At 37.9% G+C, this 22,471-nt stretch overlaps 1 protein-coding gene across 2 annotated transcripts in view; it reads right to left on the minus strand.

The window, feature by feature from the left end:
* The window catches only part of unc5db (unc-5 netrin receptor Db), a 330,197-nt gene that overhangs the window by 159,174 nt on the left and 148,552 nt on the right, over positions 1 to 22,471 (minus strand). For both annotated transcript variants that reach the window (XM_057831103.1, XM_057831101.1), the window contains exon 2: positions 8,687 to 8,902. In XM_057831103.1, the coding sequence (XP_057687086.1) occupies positions 8,687 to 8,902 (216 nt within the window). The remainder of the gene's footprint in view (positions 1 to 8,686; positions 8,903 to 22,471) is intronic.

The raw sequence follows: 22,471 nt of genomic DNA on the forward strand, positions 1-22,471 counted from the left end.
AAATTTCATTGCTCTACGCTGACAGACCCTAATGTTATAGGCCAATTTTAAAATTTGAAGGGGCGCGCCACTGAGCCATTTTGTTACATTCTTTTGCAACGTTGCAAAATTATCGAAATTTACAATTTTCCCCACGTATGTGCAAATTTTGGTGACTTTTGCGTGCATGTTCAGGCCTCCAAATTGGCCGTTTTCATTTGCCCTGAAAAAAAAAAAAAAAAAAAAAAAATCCTTTGCAAAACAATAGGGCCTTCGCACGCTTAGTGCTCGGGCCCTAATTAATTACCTTCGTTTTATGGCTGGGTTGAAACAAAAGCGGTTGCGCAACGTCTGTAAACAGAGGTTTCCAGGGTAAAACGGACAGATTAGAAATAGTTCGGGGGCTTAATACGCCATGAGTCTGCTATGACAGAATATTGACATATTGTTCCGTCAAACACAACAGTTGTTTTGGCTCAAAATACAGCAGTGTCTTTTAAAGAGGAGTGCAAGAGCAGAAACTGCTTTTTCAGTCTTGTCTGTGTTTTCTACCATATATCAGTCTCATTTTAGAAGATAATCTACGATCTTTCTCTACGATGCATAGGATGCCTTTCAAGAGGTTTATACAGTGCCTTGCAAAAGTATTCGGCCCCCTTGAACCTTGCAACTTTTCGCCACATTTCAGGCTTCAAACATAAAGATATAAAATTTTATTTTTTTGTCAAGAATCAACAACAAGTGGGACACAATCGTGAAGTGGAACAAAATTTATTGGATAATTTAAACTTTTTAAACAAATAAAAAACTGAAAAGTGGGGCGTGCAATATTATTCGGCCCCCTTGCGTTAATACTTTGTAGCGCCACCTTTTGCTCCAATTACAGCTGCAAGTAGCTTGGGGTATGTTTCTATCAGTTTTGCACATCGAGAGACTGACATTCTTGCCCATTCTTCCTTGCAAAACAGCTCGAGCTCAGTGAGGTTGGATGGAGAGTGTTTGTGAACAGCAGTCTTCAGCTCTTTCCACAGATTCTCGATTGGATTTAGGTCTGGACTTTGACTTGGCCATTCTAACACCTGGGTACGTTTATTTTTGAACCATTCCATTTGTAGATTTGGCTTTATGTTTTGGATCATTGTCCTGTTGGAAGATAAATCTCCGTCCCAGTCTCAGGTCTTGTGCAGATACCAACAGGTTTTCTTCCAGAATGTTCCTGTATTTGGCTGCATCCATCTTCCCGTCAATTTTAACCATCTTCCCTGTCCCTGCTGAAGAAAAGCAGGCCCAAACCATGATGCTGCCACCACCATATTTGACAGTGGGGATGGTGTGTTCAGGGTGATGAGCTGTGTTGCTTTTACGCCAAACATATCGTTTTGCATTTTGGTTTCATCTGACCAGAGCACCTACTTCCACATGTTTGGTGTGTCTCCCAGGTGGCTTGTGGCAAACTTTAAACGAGACTTTTTATGGATATCTTTGAGAAATGGCTTTCTTCTTGCCACTCTTCCATAAAGGCCAGATTTGTGCAGTGTACGACTGATTGTTGTCCTATGGACAGACTCTCCCACCTCAGCTGTAGATCTCTGCAGTTCATCCAGAGTGATCGTGGGCCTCTTGGCTGCATCTCGGATCAGTTTTCTCCTTGTTTGAGAAGAAAGTTTGGAAGGACGGCCGGGTCTTGGTAGATTTGCAGTGGTCTGATGCTCCTTCCATTTCAATATGATGGCTTGCACAGTGCTCCTTGAGATGTTTAAAGCTTTGGAAATCTTTTTGTATCCAAATCCGGCTTTAAATTTCTCCACAACAGTATCTCGGACCTGCCTGGTGTGTTCCTTGGTTTTCATAATGCTCTCTGCACTTTAAACAGAACCCTGAGACTATCACAGAGCAGGTGCATTTATACGGAGACTTGATTACACACAGGTGGATTCTATTTATCATCATCCGTCATTTAGGACAACATTGGATCATTCAGAGATCCTCACTGAACTTCTGGAGTGAGTTTGCTGCACTGAAAGTAAAGGGGCCGAATAATATTGCACGCCCCACTTTTCAGTTTTTTATTTGTTAAAAAAGTTTAAATTATCCAATAAATGTTGTTCCACTTCATGATTGTGTCCCACTTGTTGTTGATTCTTGACAAAAAAAATTAAATTTCATATCTTTATGTTTGAAGCCTGAAATGTGGCGAAAGGCTGCAAGATTCAAGGGGGCCGAATACTTTTGCAAGGCACTGTATATTGTATTAAATCACACTCTCCACCCTTTGTAGGTGTTAGTGTAGTATCGCAGGAGCACCAAAATGTGTGGTGATGTTGACGTTCAATGATTCGTATGATAAGATTAGGGCTGTCCCAAACGATTATTTTTCCTCGGATTAGTCTACAGACTTTTTTCACGATTAGTCAACTAGTTGTTTTTTTTAATGAACTTTTTTTTCTTTTTTCTTTTTAAACTAATATTGCAGTTAAATTTTTGATGACGATTATTAATCCACAAAAACATTTTTGAATGCTTAAATTCTTTATTAAAGTACAAATTAATACATAAATAACAATAATAAACCACAAATAATAGTGGAAAAGAATGGAATGTAAAACGATTCAGAACACTGTGACTTCACTTTTCCAACAGGATTCAAAACAATTCTTACTTTCACTTTTTGTGGTATATCTTTATTGTTTTCAGCATTGGAGTGAGCACCAGTGGAGTGGATAAATAAGTGTCACGTATGACTGGAGTGAAGTACGTGAAAAAAACTTAATAATGCACCTTGATACGACGCTACGTTGGAGTATTAGGGCCAAAAAAAATAAAAATAAAATAAAATTAAAAAAATAAAAAATAATTAGATTAAAGTCGTAATATTGATGCGGGAAACAAAAGTCGCATTATTACGTGGGGGTAATGTAGCTGTGAGCCACTACACACTTTATATACATGTACCTTTTCTGGGAGCTATGACAAAGCATTAGTATAAATTCTTCTATTGATTATAATCTGATGTAGATGAAGCAAAATAATAAGGATTTCTTTATTTGTAAAACAGATTTTAAAACGCAAGTTGCTTTCAATATTGTTGATTTTAACGTAGGTGGCAATGCACTACGTAAAGTACGTTAGAGGTGTGTGAAATTTCCGATTCTTTTATTCGCAACTCAGCCGTGGAAAATTCGAGAACGATTCATAAACATCCAAATTCCGATTATTGAAATACGTCAAGTAAAGCGGAACTAAAACACAGTCAGCGCGGTCTTCAGGACGCAATGAGGAACAGACCGCGAGTAAACATCATGCTTGTCATTACCCGGGTAATGACAATGCTCAACTCACGGCTCTGGCTCAACCCATGCCGCTAGATAAAAAAACAAAACAATAATAGCAGACTGCTGCCGACAGCCGCTACAAACTACGTCCACATAATGCTATGGTAGATATCACATGTATGAAGAACTAGATGCGAAATGACAGACTTGCCGGCGTTAGTAAACAGCCGCCATCTTAAAGCAGTATACTTCCCTGGAAGGCTGTTGTAGCGAACCTTCCAAGCGAACCTAATTATTTTTTTATCTAAAATACTCCTAAATTGGCAAAATCTTGACTTGAATCTATCTTTAAAACAGTTCTAAAACTTTCGCATGTCAAAAGTAGACAGAAGGGAAATTATGGAAGAACGGGAACAGTTTTAACAACTTTAACAGTTGATTCACCACATTAAATTAACTGAATGTAGTTTAAAGCTGATGATACAGAATGAATTTGTTTACTGTTTTGAACTGTTAACTTGATACTGAAATAGTTGTTTAATCAAGCCTTAGAGGATTTTTGTACAATTTTGTAACCAATGTACGAAACATTAAAAGCAGATAATAGCTGGGGGGGGGGGATCAATAATTGATTTATAATCGAATCGTAGCCTTGAATCGTAATCGAATCTTTAGGTGCCCAAAGATTCCCACCACTAAAGTACGTATTTAGCTACATTAGTGAGACATTAGCCCCAAATACTCTGTCGTATGACCCACATGAAGGCAACTTTAATAAAAAATGTTGTTATATGGATTTACGATCAGCCAGCTTGTTGTCTTCCAAAACTATATGTGGGTGACGGCGCTTCAGGTGTTCATTCGCAGCCGACGTGCTGCCGTTGTATGCAAGCATGGCATTACAGAGACTGCACAGTGTACCCTCCTTTGTTTTGTTGAAATAAGTCCATGTTTTGGTCATTCTGGTTCCCTTTTTTTTTTTGGCTTTGTGCCGCTTTCCCCGCTTCAATCCCGAGTGTCCGCCATTGTCAACCCATACATTTTTCTTAACCCTATACTGTGGCGGGATGGTGTGCTCGTCGACGCATTTACGTCATCGATGACGTCGACTGTGTCGACTAGTCGGGAGAACTCTAGATCAAATCACCCGCTAATGTTTTAAATTGCAGTTATTCAATCTGTATTCTTGAGATTATAGATGTGGGGAAAAGAATATATATACTTGCTGGATTATACAATATTAGGAATTCAAGGGCACTGTCGGCTTTATCAGTAGTAGGTGAGTCATCAAGCTCGTTGGTAAATAAGAGATACTATCAGGTGTGTGTGGTGGCATTGAGGCCCAATGTTCAAATCAATAACATTCCAATTCTTCGCTGATCTCCACCTCTGATTAGCTGGACGAATCCAATACACAATGTTGCTGACTGTTACTAAGTTAGAACAAAGGATTGCACTTAAAACTACCCTTATCTTAGGTCTTGTGTTTACTACTTATATAGGGTGAGCTGATGCCAAGCAGATACTACATGGCGAGGACATCCCCTGGCTGCCTAAATTGTTAGTCGGCTTGGGCCAGCTGATAAAGGAATCTCTAACAACATCACTGTGCCACATGCACCTAAGTGTTTTCTTGACAGGTTCACATTAAGAGATATATCATTTTTCATCTTGGCTGTACATTATGGTTGAGAATGGCAAGAATAACCAGAATAGGTAAAGATTAGGGACACGCAGTCAATTAATGTACATTATGCATTCAATTTTCAAATCGTTTCCAATCAGTATGGCAGATGAATTTTTTCTGGATCAGACAAGCGATGATCAACCAAAAAACTAGGGCTGTCAAACGATTAAAATTTTTAATCGAGTTAATTACAGATTAAAAATTAATTAATCATAATTAATCGCAATTAATCGCAATTCAAACCATCTCTAAAATATGCCTTATTTTTCTGTAAATTATTGTTGGAATGGAAAGATAAGACAAGACAGATATATACATACAACATACCGTACATACAGTGCTGCTCAAAAGTTTGTGAACCCCCTCAACATTTTGGAATTTTCTATTATTTCAACCTGATTTCCTAATCAATCAATTCAGTAGTTTTTTTTTGTTTTTTTAACAGTTGTGTTGTCGAGACTAAATTAAAAAGAGTTTTCATCAACTGATGTAGGTGCAAAATTGAACTGTTTGGTCACAACCAAAACTGCCATGTCTGGCGAAAAGTCAACACTGCATACCACCAAAAGAACCTTCTCCCAACAGTGAAGCATGGAGGTGGGAATGTCAAGATCTGGGCTTGCTTTTCATCCTCAGGACCTGGACAACTCCACATAGTCCAGGGAATCATGAATTCTGAGGAATATTGTCAAATCCTAGAACATAACCTGACGCCATCTGTTTTGAAGTTAAAGCTTGGCAGAAGGTGGATCATGCAACATGATAATGATCCAAAGCATTCCAGCAATACAACCAAGGAATGGCTGAAAAAGAAGAAGATTCGTGTTCTGGACTGGCCCAGTCAAAGTCCTGACCTAAATCCCATTGAAATGCTGTGGCGGGACCTGAAGCGAGCAGTTCATGCTAGACGCCCATCAAACCTCTCTCAACTGACTGCGTTCTGCAAGGAAGAATGGGCAAAAATCCCCCAAAGTAGATGTGAGAGGCTGATTAGTCACTACAGAAACCGTTTGGTTGAGGTAATCTCTGCAAAAGGAGGCGCAATATCCTATTAACTGAAGGGGTTCACATACTTTTGCAAACATGATATCTGAGTTTTTCTTAAATCAACCACTTTTGTTAAATAAAGAATGACAATATAACTATTTCTTTTGTTTCAGTCCATTATTTGGAATGTCAGTATTGTGGATTTGGGTATAACTTAACATTTAATAAGGTTATTTTAGTTTTTTTTACAAAAAATCTGACCATCGCTGTGGGGTTCACAAACTTTCGAGCAGCACTGTAAGTGCTGTATTTGTTTATTATAACAATAAATCCACAAATGGCATTATTAACATTCTTTCTGTTTAAGTGATCCACGGATAGTAAGACTTGTAGTTCATAAAAGATAAATGTTATAGTTACAAGTTATAGTAATTTTATATTAAAACCCCTCTTCATATTTTCATTTTAATAAAATGTGTACAATTTTCAATCAAAAGTAGAGTTATTATAATAATAAGAAGAATAAAAATAACAATAATAAGAATTGAGTGACCAAACTCTGAGTAATGCCAGTTCACTTTGCATTGTTGTTTAGCTGTGTGAGAATAGGGCCTCATTACGAGACTGAAGTGCTTTTCTTTTTGTGAACATTATTTTTTTTTGAGAGATGGCAATATTATTTTTGTTGTGCTTTCACTGAATGATACTTCTGTTTGTTGTGAAGGAGTTGCAGAAGCTTATGCCAATAAACGGCGCAGCCCAAAGAACGCCTGTGTCCACTCGCCTTTATAACAGATATACTGTATCTCTGTGCATATCTTACCCAAAATACAACACGAGACACATAATTGCCACTAAAAGAAAGCAAACTTACCGAAATATGTGTGGAGCACAAAGCAACAGCATAAACGTCTCACAACTACTAATTCTCCCACTATTAGAAGGAATAACATTAGTATGGAACGGCCCTGCGATGCCACCAAGCGGCCGGTGGCATTCTCTTCACTCTTAATGTCCATAAACGGCGTCATTGAAATCTGTTTGAGGCAATGTGAGAGCGGCTCATTCAGTGCATGCGTTAATTGCGTCAAATATTTTAACGTGATTAATTTAAAAAATTAATTAACGCCCGTTAACGCGATAATTTTGACAGCCCTACAAAAAACACAGCACAACAATGGTAACAATGACATACAATGCATGGCCACAATAGGGTGCAATGGGGTACAACCCCCGACAATATAACAATTTCTATTATTTTATTTGAATTATTTAGTGTCACTGGTCAGTTAATATATTAGGAACTACTTTGAGTATTAAGCAACACAGTTGCAATTAAATCCAATATATGCATGAATACATCAAATAAATACCCATCTTATAATTGTTGTAGTGAACAATGTTTTCTTTTGATGCAGCTCTTCTAGGACCTCATTAGATTGTGCAGGTGCTCAGTTGTGTGACAGGTTAGTGTGTAGGTCAAACGCAGCTGAACAGTTTTAATTGGTCGGTTCTTATCTTCAATTCTCAACGGTGTTTTCAAGTTTGGATTGCAAAGTAATAGACTGAAGATTTTATTGCATCTTGTTTTCCTTTCATTTTTTGGGAGAGAAACATTCCTACACAACTAAGGTGAAGAAGAAGAATAACAAATATATTTAAATTAACAAAAAAACCTTTTGCTTTAAGTTATGTCCATGTTTTGTAAAAGTGGTATACCAAACCTGTGACCTTTATTGTACTGTAATGCATTGTGATAACAACACATTGAGAGCAGTTCTCAGTTTTTAAAAATAAATGTGTACCATTACTGTCGTGTATTATAAGTAGTTATGATGTTTGTTATTTCAGTTGACTTACCCATTTCGTACAACTGTTCAATTTCTACAAAAGAACAACCAAAAGAACAACAAAAGGTGCAACGTGCAGCCTGTGAAGCTTTGTGTTGTAAACTTGGATATTTACTTGGATAGTAACACGTTGAGTGACACTTGCTTATTTTGCATACTTATGTTGTTCAAATACTTCTGTTCTGTTTAAAAATAAATCAATCAATCAATGAGGAAATACCGGTTAGCCGTTTCCCAAAATCTATAAAAAAAAATAAATAAATAATAATAATAATAATTCATTTTAGGGCTGCAAATGTAATTCTCTGTTTAGTCTCTAAATTCACCTTTAATTGAGAAACAGTTTGCCTTTGTCAACACTGCAGTCATATACTGGTATTATAGTTTAAGTACATAAATCAACTTTAACTTCGCTTCTTCCTCATATATACATACAAAAGGACAGAGTGTAAGATCCACGTTTTACTATGATCAGGCTTATAACAATTTCACACTACAACGGTCACAATGGAAGAAACCTTCAACCTTCAGATGCAATTAAAGCTAATTTCATGTGGAGTGAACTTCATGAATACAAGGCAGTGGGCTTCCTCACAGTTTCTAAACAGAAAACTTGATGTATAATATCTTAATTAACCAAAATCCCTAAAGGAGGCCTCAGTCGGGTGTTCCAAATCAACGCATTTCCTTTCAGCATAATGCAATGGCACTTTTCTACAACTTAACAACTTTTTTTCCCTTTTTAAATCTTAAACCAGGAACCATAAGTTCGTTCATATATTTGACTGAAATCATTTCGTGTGCGAGTAGCGGAACATTTCTCTTTCCTATTGTGCAGTTCTATGTAATGCTGATGTTATCACAGTCAGTGGCACAATGGGTTTTAATGAGGTCACACAGCTTAATCTTACCAGTGTTGAGGTCCTTATACTCGTGGGAGAAGTGATCATTCTGGTGAACCCATTCTCCGTTGCATTTAAAGAAGATCTGCAAGGCAGGTGTGGCTTGACAGCGCAGTTTAATAGGATTGCTCTTGACGATGTATGCGTTCTCTGGCTCCTGAATGAAGTGCGGCAGGGTGCCCTGCACTGAGGGTTGGGCACCTGTTTGAGCATCCCCTGTTGCACCTGCAAAAAAACACCTCAGTTGTTAACCTGATCTACTTAAGAGAATACATTTTGTAATAAAATACTGAAAACAATAAAATTTAAAATAAACAAAAACAGACTGTTGGCCAGTATATATATTTATGGCGGAAAACACAGACAAGACTGAAAAAGCAGTTTCTGCTCTTGCACTCCTCTTTAATAATATAAACTGCTGTATTTTAAGTCAAAAGAACTGTTGTGTTTGATAGAACAATATGTCTATATGCTGCTATAGCAGATTCATGGCGCATTAAGCCCCCAAACTATACTAAATTGTCCGTTTTACCCTGGGAACTCCGGTTTACAGACGTCGTGCAACCGCTTTTGTTTCAACCAAGCCATAAAAATAAGGTAAGTAATTATATTTATTACTCAAAATGTCTGTCATTTTTATCTTAGAATCATTAATTGATGTCGAATATTTCGGGAAAAAAAAAAAAAAAAAACGACTTTAAAAAATTATTCACTCGCATATTTTAAACTTTTAAACAAATTACGTAACAATGAAAAAAATGGCGTCTGTAAAAAAGTCACGGATATCTACCTCATAACTATCGATTAATTGTATTTTTTTGTTACTGTCGTATTTTCCCCAATATGTTAGATGATAAATAATTGATCCAAGCAAAGAAAAAGTGAAAAAAAAAAACCTTTAAAAGGGTAAATTTATGAAAAAGAACATCTCGACCACTCCTTGACTCCTTGATTTCTGCATCACCACCCTTGTTATATTACCATGTTTCACCCATAAAAATCCCCCAAATATCAGTCTGTGGCCATTCACATCTGTGTCTTGACACTCAATGATACATGCTACATGGAGTTTTTGGATTGAAACGAGGTTACAGTAGTACGCAATAATATCTCGTTAAAATCATGGCGTCTTTAATTCTGCTTTCGCGTGCTCTCGCCTCCAGTTAGGGTTTTGCTTTTAAATGATTATTATTTTATTTTTTTAAATGCCCTTCTGTTCAAAATTTTTCTTCCCCCAGAAAATAGAGATTTTAAGCATATTGGACAATTTTGATTTTGGCCAAATTGCGAGTCTCAGAGCGGAACTTCAAGTCACCTGAGTGTTTTCCCGCCACATACTAGTATTTACAAGAAAAAATACAAGCAGCACTGTACATTTCTTCACAGTGTGATCATAACTTCCCTGTTTTCAACATCAAATAGTATTTGGTGGTGAAGATACTTTCATGATCAAATAAAATTGTAGTCGTCAGAAATAACATTTCCCCAAAGCAGTTGTAAACTTTACTGTAAATGCATATCATCAAATTGACGTCTCATACCTATTGCCTTATACAGTGCAGTAGGCAACGGATGGTACAAAGATTTACAGTATATACTGTAATTTTCTGACTATAAGTTGCTCCCTTTTCTCTCAATTTGATGCCAGCGGCTTTAATACCGAAGCGGCTTATTTATAGGTTTTGGAGGTGCAAACGGGCTTCATGATTTCCAAAACAATATAAATGAACAGTCTCAATCAGCCAATTTTGGCCAGCGTGTAATGATAACATTGTGCTGTTTAACTCTTGAGTTACCCTGCATATCCACACGTGCTCGGAATGTACTCTCCTATGCACCATCAGGGACAAATGCACCCTTAGCTAATGGTAGCGCTTCAAAAACTTCATTTGTGAGGTACATTTCTTCCATGACATTATATATGCTAACTTGTTGTCAAGAGATGACACTTGGTGCTACTGCTGAAGAAACATTTAAGGCTATCCATGGATGGTTAAATAAATATCCGAATTTGGAAATCCAAAATGGCTCAGTCCAAAATCTCAGATGCTAGTACTGACATCAATTGCCAGCTGCTTTGCTGGACACCAACAATTTAAAATTCTATTCATGAATAGGGCTCCATCTGATGCAGTGTACAACTACAGGGGAAAAAAATAAGGGGAACTGTGGTTTGTGAGATGGATTTTAGAAAGATGGCTAACCACTTTTCACGACAAGAAGTTAACTATGCTAGCGTCAACACATGGCTATTCTTTTTCAATAATCCCTCACAGGACTTTATTACTGATAAAGGCTCCATTTGATGCTCTTTGGCATTACTGAAGAACAGTTTAAGTCAGTGCTTCTCAATTATTTTCTGTTATGCCCCCCACGGCAAGATGTAAACGTTCTGCGCCCCCCCCAACTCTCTGCAGCCACTATAAATTTACTGTAGTATCATTTGTATATAAAATTCTTATTTTTATAAGTACACGTTTGCATAACATTGTGTTATTTTTAATATTAAAAGAAAAAAGTAATATAGATCAAGTTATTATAAAGTGTAAAAAAAAAAAAAAAAAAAAAAAAACATCCATACTGTAAAAATACAGTCAAGTTAGATAGTTTGACCGTTTGATAGTGAAAATCAAAAATGATTAAAATCAATAAATAATAAAAAATTCAAATTGATTAGCAACATTAACTCATCAGGTGAAGGGGAAACGATATCGTCATCGCACACACCATATAACTGTTTGCATTAGTCTAACACATATATAGTCTAACACATACATATGTTACAGGTTTTCGTAGGCACCGTCTAACTGTTTGCATTAGGCTAACACACGTAATATAATTAATCAGGAAATGTGTATCATTTTCATATTTACGGTAGGACTACACTACGATATCGTTTCCCCTTCACAGGATAACATGCCAAACAATTAGTCCCAAAAAACAAAAATTAATAGAACAAAAACGACAGTGTCATTGGACGGAGGGACAGTTTTTATTTTTGCTGCATGCAGTATCAGCTCCTTTGCTATGGTCTGGGTTTATTTTGCACTGAGCAACTAGGTATGCCACCTTATATGATGCTGACGGTGCTTGCTTGTTTACTTAGGTAACACCGATTGTTGGCAATATTTGGCACGTTTTCGCTAAAAAAAAAAAAAAATTCCTGCTGTCCGCTGCGAACATTTTTAGACAAAGTAAACAGGCTGGTCTTTCCTCGTCTCCCACTGTACTAAAAGTCAGCCAAATGTTGCACACGCTTCCTCATATTTCCTTGTCTTAGCTTTTCATATCTCCGGTGCTCTTTGCTGTCTGCTCTTGTTTGGCTCAAAAATACTGCACACACGCCAAAAATGGGAGTGGCACTGCCACCCACTGAGTGGATGTGCAATTACACCAAGGTCATATGCGCCACCCCCAGCATCGCTCTGCGCCCCCCTGGGGGGGACCGCCCCACTATTTGAGAAGTACTGGTTTAAGGTAACCATGGGCGGTTTGGCAAATTTGAAAAGGATGGATAGCCACAATATGCTACAAAGAAAATACTATGCTAGTGCCAACAGCTCTAGCCCAGCACAATGGATATGTTAAAGAGGACTCCATCCGCTAAGCAGTCTTATTTTTTTATTCTTTCTAATTGCAATTACCTGTTTTTTTTTATTTTTTAAGTTAAGTGTTTTTTTATGGTTTTAGAGTGCCCAGAGAACACCAGTATGACTTGTAGTAGTGACTGTCTCCCCTGACATTCCACCGCATTCGAATGAGGAGGAGCGACTTGGCGTGTTGTTTTTGTTATTTATTTATTTATTATCAACATTTTTGTCTAATTTGCGTGGAGCAGTCATAGTTAGGTGCGCTCTATTTTTGCAAAATACAGAGTCTTCTCAATCCCGATGACCATTCCTCAACAATTTTTACTTCATCGAGTCCTCACATAACACTTCAAGTTTTTGTTACAGTGCTTTCTGTGTAACCCCAAAATAAAGCTTTTCTTAATATCCAGATGAAATTTAAGGACTCACATTCAGGTATTCACAAAAATGAAACCAACAATATTAGCTAAGGTTGTAGTAGCACTAGCTAGCAAAATACTTTTGGGCAGCAATTGAATATGTCGCCTTAGGCTAGGTGTGTGTGTATACGGTACATATCATCCACATCAAAACAGCTTCAGTTAAGCTTTTCAATGGTATAAACAACCTTGAAAGTGATTATGTCTCACCACGGAATCCAATTGCGACCCTTAAAATCAAATTGACCTGCTCACCATCTCCCAGTCAATGTTGTCCTTGAGAGCTAGCACAGCAAAAACAAGGTGACAGATAGAATCGTAGGACCAGAGGGCAGCTATGGTTGACATTGCAGTAGTTACCACACCTCATAGCCCCACACATCAACAAAACTACAGTGTATCACAAAAGTGAGTACACCCCTCGCATTTCTGCAGATATTTATGTATATGTTTTCATGGGACAACACTTCAAAATGACACTTTGACACAATGAAAAGTAGTCTGTGTGCAGCTTATATAATAGAGTTCATTTATTTTCCCCTCAAAATAACTCAAAATATAGCCATTAATATCTAAACCCCTGGCAACAAAAGTGAGTACACCCCTTTTAAAAAACGTACATCCTTAAATGTCAAAATTGATTACTGCTTGTCATTTTCCCTCCAAACTGTCATGTGACTCGCTACAGGAGTGCTGTCACCATTGCTGCAGAGATTGAAGAGCCCCCAAACAGTTTGCTGAAGACATGTCAACAAAGCACATGGATTACTGGAACCATGTCCTATGGTCTGATAAGATGGGCGGGCTTTCTTGTGTACTGTCTTCAGAAGAGGCTTCCTCTTGGGGTGACAGCCATGCAGACCAATTTGATGTAGAGTGTAGTGATGCAATGATTAATCGATTAATTCGAGTATTCGATTAGAAAAAAAATATTCGAATTAAATGTTGTTGCTTCGAGTATTCGTTTAAATAAAGTGGCGTTGTAATGGTTTATTTTGAAAGTGTTCGCATTTAGTTTTATAAATTAGGGTGGATACACCGCCCTCTGGTCTGCCTCATTGCACATGGCTGAATCCAACTGTTCCCTGTTCAGACCAACGTTAGCTAAGTTTTTGTTTGAGCTAATGTTTTTTTAATGCATTTGTAAATTAGTTTATAGGTTTATTTTGCCGTTTTTTTAGTGGGAATATGTGTCTGAACCATTTGTTAAGAGCATTGTACAAAAAAATAAAATGCATTTTATAGCATTTAAGCTTGCGGACTTTTGCCATGTAAGTTAGCCAATTGTTCTTTTGTTGTACATAGATCCTCATTTAGAAAAAAGTTATCATACTATGTGAGGCTCAGCTCAGGTATTTTAATTTTTCATGTTCCTCATCTGATTACTCGATTATTCAAACTAAATGGTTCATCGATTAATCGACTGCTAAAATAATCGATAGCTGCAGCCGTAGTAGAGTGCGGTTTATGGTCTGAGCACTAACAGGCTGACCCCCCCACCTCTTCAATCTCTGCAGCAATGCTGACAGATGGTATGTTGTCCTGGTCCTCAGGACCATAGGGGTCCCTGAAAGACCCTTAATTTATTTTACTTGACATTCACATATTTCTTTTTTATTTAAATCATTGTCTGATTATATATTATGTTCTCCTCGATAAATACTTAAAAACTTTAACATATTAAATATTTCAAATATACCCCCCCACCCCCCCCTTAGCAGAGAATGGTTTGACCCCGCTCTGGCGCACTCAAGTGCTACACATTTTCATGTGTTTGCCAGTGACTGAAACTGGAGGAGAGCGAGCCTTCAGTAAAATGAAAATAATAATAAACTACCTCAGCGCCACCATATCACAGGGCAGGCTTAACAACCTAGCCATTGTTACCAGACTGCACTGTATGGTAAGTTGAGAGCACCGCAACTTGGAGTGGAGTGGACGGCTCGTTTGTTGTCATTTCGTCCTGGTGTTCCTTCAGGATGGCTTTTTGCTGGAACTTTTATTAACAATAGGGGACTCAACTCAGCGCTACTGCGCAACAACCCCTATCTCACCCCCTTACGCTCGCCCACCTCTTCATCTGCGCCAAATTGGTAAAGCCGGTCATATTGTAGGGGACAGAAGCCCCTTGGGGATGCCAGTAACACCATGCTCTCCATTCAGCATGAGCTTGCTCAAAAACTGGATTTCACTGATGTTATAAATGACTTTGCTTTTAAAAAAATCTAGGCACATCACTGTTTGAAGGCTTGATAACCCCAGGGATGTGGAGGGGGCAGGCACAGGATGTTTAGTGATAATGTTTTGTTGTTTAGCAGGCAGACATAGCAGTCTCAATTGTATTGTACTGTAGCCTACATTGGAGAATAGATGGAAATTGTTTCTTTATACTCTGTCACATCACATTACAGTCTGTAAAATTTAACTGTTCATCTATAATAATTTGAAAATTTACACTGTCATTGCTTGCAAAGCCTTAAAGTTCTGCGTATGTTGTCGTGACAAGCTGGTGGCAGGGGTGGTGTGGGTGGACCCTATAGTGGTCTCTTGTTCCCGGTCCCTTGCAAGTCTGTTGACAGCCCTGGCTACACGTATGCTCTCATTTGTCAATGTTTACATGAAATTGTTGGAAAACTTTATTTATTTATTCATTCTTGGATTAAAACATTTGAATTTCACAGAAGGAACATTTTGAGTAATCGTCGACTAAAACTAGACGAAAATGAACACATTTTGAATTGAACAAAATATAAGACTAATAAATATTTTCGTCCAAAAGACATAGACTACAGTGTTTCCCACCAATGAAAGAGACTGCCACAGTCTCGTTTGCGCCCCCCCCCGCCGAAAAAAAAAAAAAAGATACTAATCAGATGCGTCAGTCAGCCGATTACACAGCTGTAGCCCACTCCACTCTACTACCCGCGCGAGTGAGAGCAGCATTTTAGAGTAGTATTTTATTTATTTATTTATTTATTTATTCATTTAAGAGACGCAAGAGGAACGAGTAGGAAGAATGGGAGAACGAGCGAGATAGCGAGAGATAGCGGTCGCATGTCGTCGCAGCCCGCTGTTATTTTGTTATTGTTTTTCTTTATTATTGTTACCACAATCAAGTGGGTAAGCAAATACAGACTTCTCTCCTTCTTCCCCATATCCGGGGCATTACAATAGTTTGGATCGGACTTTTCGGCGAAAGTGAGCGTTGGACGGCCGTCTTGGACGGAAAGCAAACTTTGATTGAACTTGCGCAGAGAGGCGTGGCCCAAAATAAAGCCTTGCTCTATTTTCAGAGCTTTGGTCACAGTAAAGTATTTATTAGTTCAAGCAGAGTAAAATGATACATATTCACGGTACAAGAACGTCGTTTCCGTGTCCATCGATTGGTAAGAAAAGGCTGTTTGTACGAGTGACGTGTGGGCGCTCCCGTCGGGGGGACATTTCGCGTGGAGTGGCTATTTTTCGGCACAACACCGACGCGCCAACTTCAGACGAACGTTGGATAAATGCGCCCCCCCCGCCCCCCCAATTTCGCGAGCTCTGGGACACTCGAAAAATGACTCTCATACCTCTCCTTGCTAAGTTAATGGTACCTCGATGTGCGTTTGTGTGGAAATTTAGTTCACGAACAACGGGGAAAAAACTATTCACCTTCTCACCGAATCAAAAAAAAACTTTACACGGCCATTAGAATTCCCCCAGTCCTGTAAATGGGTCAGTTGACAGAAGGACTGTTATTGTTGTGGTAATGTAGTACTTATGAGGGTCAAATAAAAAGGAAAAAGGAGGGCTACGACGGCGGTCTGAAACCCGCGGCTCTTGGGCCGCATGCGGCTCTTTAGTGCTGCTTCGGAGCTTTTTTTTTTTTTTTTTTTTTTTTTTTTTAAATGGAAAAAGATGGGGGAGGGAAATATATTTTTTGTTTTAATAGGATTTCTAGGAGGACAAACATGATACAAACATTCTTTCAATTCATTAATATTGTAATGAAGTTAAACTTGTGGTGTCATCGTACAACAGAGTAGTCACGTGGTGCGCTATAGGATCCACTGCAGGGAAAATAAACATTTAATCATGAAGGCTAATTATGTATTTCTAGCCAACTTATTCATTTTTATAGTAGGCTAATATAGCTAGTATTGATAATTATAAGGCTTGTACAAGGCTTTTAATTTTTTGCTGCTCCAGACATACTGTATCAGTTTTTTTTTTTTTTGGGGGGGGGGGGGGGGGGGGTCAAATATGGCTCTTTCAACAGTTTGGGTTGCCAACCCTGAGTCACTACGAGATGTAAGTCGTACTATTGCTACGAGAAAAAAAGTCGCATTATTACATAGGGTAACGTAGCTGTAATCAGCAACGCATTTTACATACATGTACCGTAGCTGAGAGCTATAACATTAGCCTAGCTAATGAAATATTTCAAATATATCTTTGTTATGGTTCTTCTTGGGGGAAAAAAATAATGGAAAAAAAAATAAAAAATTCGCCGTGGCACGACATGGTGTGGCTATCCGACTCCGATGCAGCCCACCACCACAGTTTCAAAAAATCCTATGGTCAGAGACCCTCCCACCACAGTCTCCTAAAATCCTGTGGGAAACACTGGACTAAGATGAAAATTAAAAGGGCTGCTAAACACAACACTGGTTGGTGGTTGTGCCATAAATTTAAGACTAAGTGCTGGCTCTGTGCGGAAGTGTGATCAAATATCACGCTGATCAAAAGAAAAAAGGCAGATAACTCTTCAGCAGAAAAGGGTGAACAAGATGAAAGACAAACCTTAAACAATCTTTCCCAGAAACTTGGATTTCAGCCACTAATTACCTAGTGGTGAATAACCCAAATTTGATTTTTTAGTATGCATGTGTGCGTGTTCTATCCATACATATAAAACCCAACTATATTAAAATAATAAGATATTTTTGGAGTAAACTGCGAGGATGATTAAATCTGTTTTTGTGTGTCCATTTTTGGAGGAAATCAAAATATGTTCATCCTAGAATAATGTCAAATCAGCATGCATAGGCCAGGGGTCGCGTTAACCGAATATTTTCCGTCGTTGACCGGTTTTTTAAAACGGTGACGGAAAAAACTGAAGTCCGTCCGTCATTTTGACAGGTTGCAATTCACACCCCAGACCACAGGGTGGCGAGTGAGCATATTAATTAGCTATTGTCTCTCTTAATGCATGACGTCGTTGGCTATTCTGTCAGAATATTGTAGCGTCACCGGGGTCTGGCGGCGGCACCGTGATTGACACATCAACGCGAGGTTCTTATTGGTGCACCCGGTGTGCCAGCGTGTCATCCAATTGGTGGACTAGATTGCCGCCAGTGTATAGACCCCAATCACATGACGTCACAACTACGCCCCCCTGACTGGAGCCGCCATATTGTCCGTCAGCTCGTCGTGTTTACACATTACCGCCACGTACATGCCTCCTATTACGGCGTGTTTTTCTGCTCGTTAACATTAATAATCAAAATGGTGAAGGCGTGTGTGGCGGTTGGTTGCAGTAACAGAGAAGATAGATGGAGAGACTTGAAGTTCTACCGTATTCTGAGAGACCCGAAGAGGAGCGCGAGATGGACTGCTGTAATTCGACAAGAAATCTGGGCACCAAACGATCACCACAGACTATGTAGTAGTCATTTTATATCTCGTAAGATGCATTTAATATATATTTAGAAGATTTTGGGCTGACAACCACAATTAAGATCATTGTGTGACGTTGGTGATTGGGGTCTATATAGTTGCCTCTTTTTCTTTGGGGGCGGAGTTGTTGTTTTGTTGGTGTTGTTGGCGATAAGCAGAGTAAAAAGAGGGAGAAAAATACCACGACTTCCGTGTCTAATTTTTTGCCCCCAAGCATCATTTTAAAAATTTAAGTAAAAATAGATTATGATCTTTTTATGACCCTGTCAGTCAAAATGACAGACAACAAAAATGTCTAGCGCAACCTCTGGTATAGGCTACTGTCATTTGTTTTCATGCACCACATGCGGGTCAGTTTGCTTGGCGTGTGGTGGAATGCAAGCTAGTGTGCACTGTGCATGCATGATACTTGAATGGGTTTCATGGAAAAAGGCAGTATGAACAGTTAAAAAGATCAGATGTGGCCAAAAAAAAAAAAATCTGATTTCTGTATGAAGACCTACGGTCTTAACCTAGCCTAAAGGAACTGCCCATGGTCATGATACTATACATTTTATGGGCAGACAGCATTACCTGCTGCTAGGAGAGAAAGTAGGCAATGGAGAGGCGAAGGCAGCCACATCTTCTCATTATGACAAGTTACATATCGCTCACTGAGTCTTAAAGGACTGACAATATGTATTGAAATGTGATCTTGAAACCTAGGATATCTAATTTTGTAGCACTTCAGATGATATCCTCAGTGCATCAATCACAAGCATTATAGCCTTGTTAGCATATGAGGTTTATAGGTTCTACTTAATCAAGTATGATGCCCATCATTAAACTACACCACGTTCAAAGACATCTAGGTAGAGATGCATCATTTCGATGGAAATCCCTATAAATAATATTTGGAGCAAATTTCTAGCATGCGTACACAGCATACATGCAGGTGCTTTCTAGTGTACTAATAATACCTAAAATGTAAGCAGGAAGTCAAGGACTAACACGTCTCTGGTTTTTGCATGCAGCAAATACCACAACCATTTTAATCTTTCATGTAAAACATGCTTTGCATTATTTTAGCAAAAAATAACTGCATAATTCAATGAAGATTTAGTTTTTTAATGTTCCTCTTACATCTTTATTTCATTTTCCACTGTTTTATCACCTCAAGGAGAATACATTTTACATCTGCAATTCAAATTCATAACATGGGTAAGTCTTGACGCATATCAATGTTGTTTTATATTGCATTTTTGATTTTTCATACATTGCATTTGCAAGTGTTTGGCTCCAGTCACCACTTAAGTAATGATATCAAACAGATTACCTTCAATGTATATATTTGGTCAATTCATGTTGAATACCTGGTTATTTTTTACTTGTATAAAATACTAATGCATTGGTTTTCGTTATTATATTAGCATTTTGGCGTATTGCTCGTTATTTAGCGGACACTGCAAGTGACTTTCGTGAAGAAAATTGCATTTTTACCAATAGCGTACCGCAGGAATGCTATTTTTTAGACTGTGACGTCACTATCGTAACGCGGAAGTGGGTCATTATAGACACGCCCTCGCATACAATCCATGTTATTTCTGCTTGTTTAGTCCGGTAATTTTTCAAAATAGAAAATGCCGGGTAAACACCGCTGCTATGGAACTTGTAGAAACGACTCTAGACATTACGACATATGAAGGATGTTTTCTTCATACTAGGGCTGTCAAAATTATCGCGTTAACGGGCGGTAAATCATTTTTTAAATTATTCACATTAAAATATTTGACGCAATTAACGCACATGCCCCGCTCAGATTAAAATGACAGCACAATGCCAACTTGTTACTTGTGTTTTTTGGAGTTTTGTCGCCCTCTGCTGGCGCTTGGGTGCGACTGATTTTATGGGCTTAAGCACCCATGAGCATTGTGTAATTATTGACATCAACAATGGCGGGCTACAAGTTTATTTTTTGATTGAAATTTTTACAAATTTTACTAAAACGAAAACATTAAGAGGGGTTTTAATATAAAATGTCTATAACTTGTACTAACATTTATCTTTTAAGAACTACAAGTCTTTCTATCCATGGATTGCTTTAACAGAATGTTAATAATGTTAATGCCATCTTGTTGATTTATTGTTATAATAAACAAATACAGTACATTTGTACCATATGTTGAATGTATATATCCATCTTGTGTCTTATCTTTTTATTCCAACAATAATTTACAGAAAAATATGGCATATTTTATAGATGGTTTGAATTGCGATTAATTACGATTAATTTTTAAGCTGTAATTAACTCGATTAAAAATTTTAATCGTTTGACAGCCCTACTTCATACGTTTCCCGAAATAAAAAACTCGGAGGAAAAAATATGAACAATGGATCAACTTTGCGCGGACGTCCAAAAGACCAGTTTAACGCAAGGAGAAGCCATTCACATTTCACATGCAGTAAACATTTTGTTGGGGGCCATGGTCCAACAGAGGACGAAGAGCCAAGCCATTTTGATATTTTTACTTATTTTTTAGTGTGGCTTTCGGCCGTGCTGGTTCTGTCTGAAAATGAATGACCTGAAAAAAATTAAAATGGTATCTGACTGCCACTGTTGTTACTTTTTCTGTTGTTTAAAAAAAAAAAAAAAAAAAAAAACTTTAGTAATGGGGGGAGTTTATATAATTACAGAATTAAGATTTGTTATTAATGAAAAAAAAAATGTTTGTTGGCTTTCACTAGCATTTGCTATCGCTAGAAAAAAAAAATAAAAAAAAAAATAGCAATGTAAATTGCCCCAAGAATGGTCAGAGTCATAAGACAACCAGAGGATATAATATATAAGAAAGACAGGGCATATGATGGAAAAAGCTAGATTGTTGAAATAGGAGAATGTCATTGTCAGTGGGGTAAGGAAATGCACACAAGAAAAAGGTGTTGATAAAAAAGCTGCCGCTGGATCAGGTCGGCTCTTTTTCCCGTATTTTTCAGCCCTTTGAAGCCATCTCTTTTACTGAAAATGTGTATGTTCTTCCACATCTTTACTAGTGAATTTGGCACAAGGGACATCATTTATGGACAGAATTGGTAGGTTTAGCTCAGTAAACATCTCATTCATACACTGTTTCCATGCATTTAATTTTTGGTACAAACGGGAGTTAGACCAGCCGAGCAACAATTGCTAACGTCATGAATATTAATGAGCAAAAGTGACGTGTTGCTTGTGGTACGCCATTACAGTAGCCTAATATGCTCTCATTAATTGAAATAGCTAAAATGGGCCTCAAAATGATGTGGTCACGTTCCATGATGCCCGAAGTGCTTAGAATTTTTGTCTTTTTATTATTAGGGGCCATGTAGCCATTAATTTTTGTTGTTTTGTTCATTGGTTCATTATCCTTCATGTCTATTAAATGGATTTAAAAATTACATACTTGGAGCTTGTAAGCCCTGCTGTTGTGGGCAAATGTTGTTAGATTATGTCATGATGATCTATATTATTTAGGTTTAGGAGCCCGGTCATATTCCCTGCCCCAGGCCTGGCTGTGATTTGTTCCACTATTTGCCCTTTTCATTGGATCATCTAATTTCTCATAGGTGGAAAGTCTTAGCAGTTTCTGGGTTTTTAATTAATTCTAAAGTGAGGGGACCACTGCTGAAAGTGAAGTCTGCAAGGTGTCTATTATTTATTGGAGTCTGCCATGGTCACAGAGCTCTGGCTAAAAAAAGGCTCATGTGAAAAATCCATGTGTTCAGTCATCACCAGAACTAATCTAATTTAAAATAAATAAAAATTAAAAAGACAGTTGAAGTGGTGCCACATGTAAGTATTGTTGATTATATACTTACAGTGTGTGGTTTTATAGGTTGTAACTGTATATTTGCTGTCCTTCTAGGGCTACACATTACATACCATTCTCCGGCACCATTATCAAAACAGAGGAACACTATTAATTATTCACAACTGCTTCTTTTATTGTTACCACAAATCCTTATGAGGATTGCAGGCAAAGTGGAATTTTTCCATCCTTGACGAATTGTGATACATTTTAAGCATTTCAGCTATTTTTGCTGTAATAGCATGGAAACGCACACTCCCAATATGTTTTTATTGCACAATTAACTAATTGCTTTTGTGATGAATG

Source organism: Corythoichthys intestinalis, chromosome 3, assembly GCF_030265065.1.
Source record: "Corythoichthys intestinalis isolate RoL2023-P3 chromosome 3, ASM3026506v1, whole genome shotgun sequence".
In the NCBI taxonomy this organism is placed as follows: Eukaryota; Metazoa; Chordata; class Actinopteri; order Syngnathiformes; family Syngnathidae; genus Corythoichthys; species Corythoichthys intestinalis.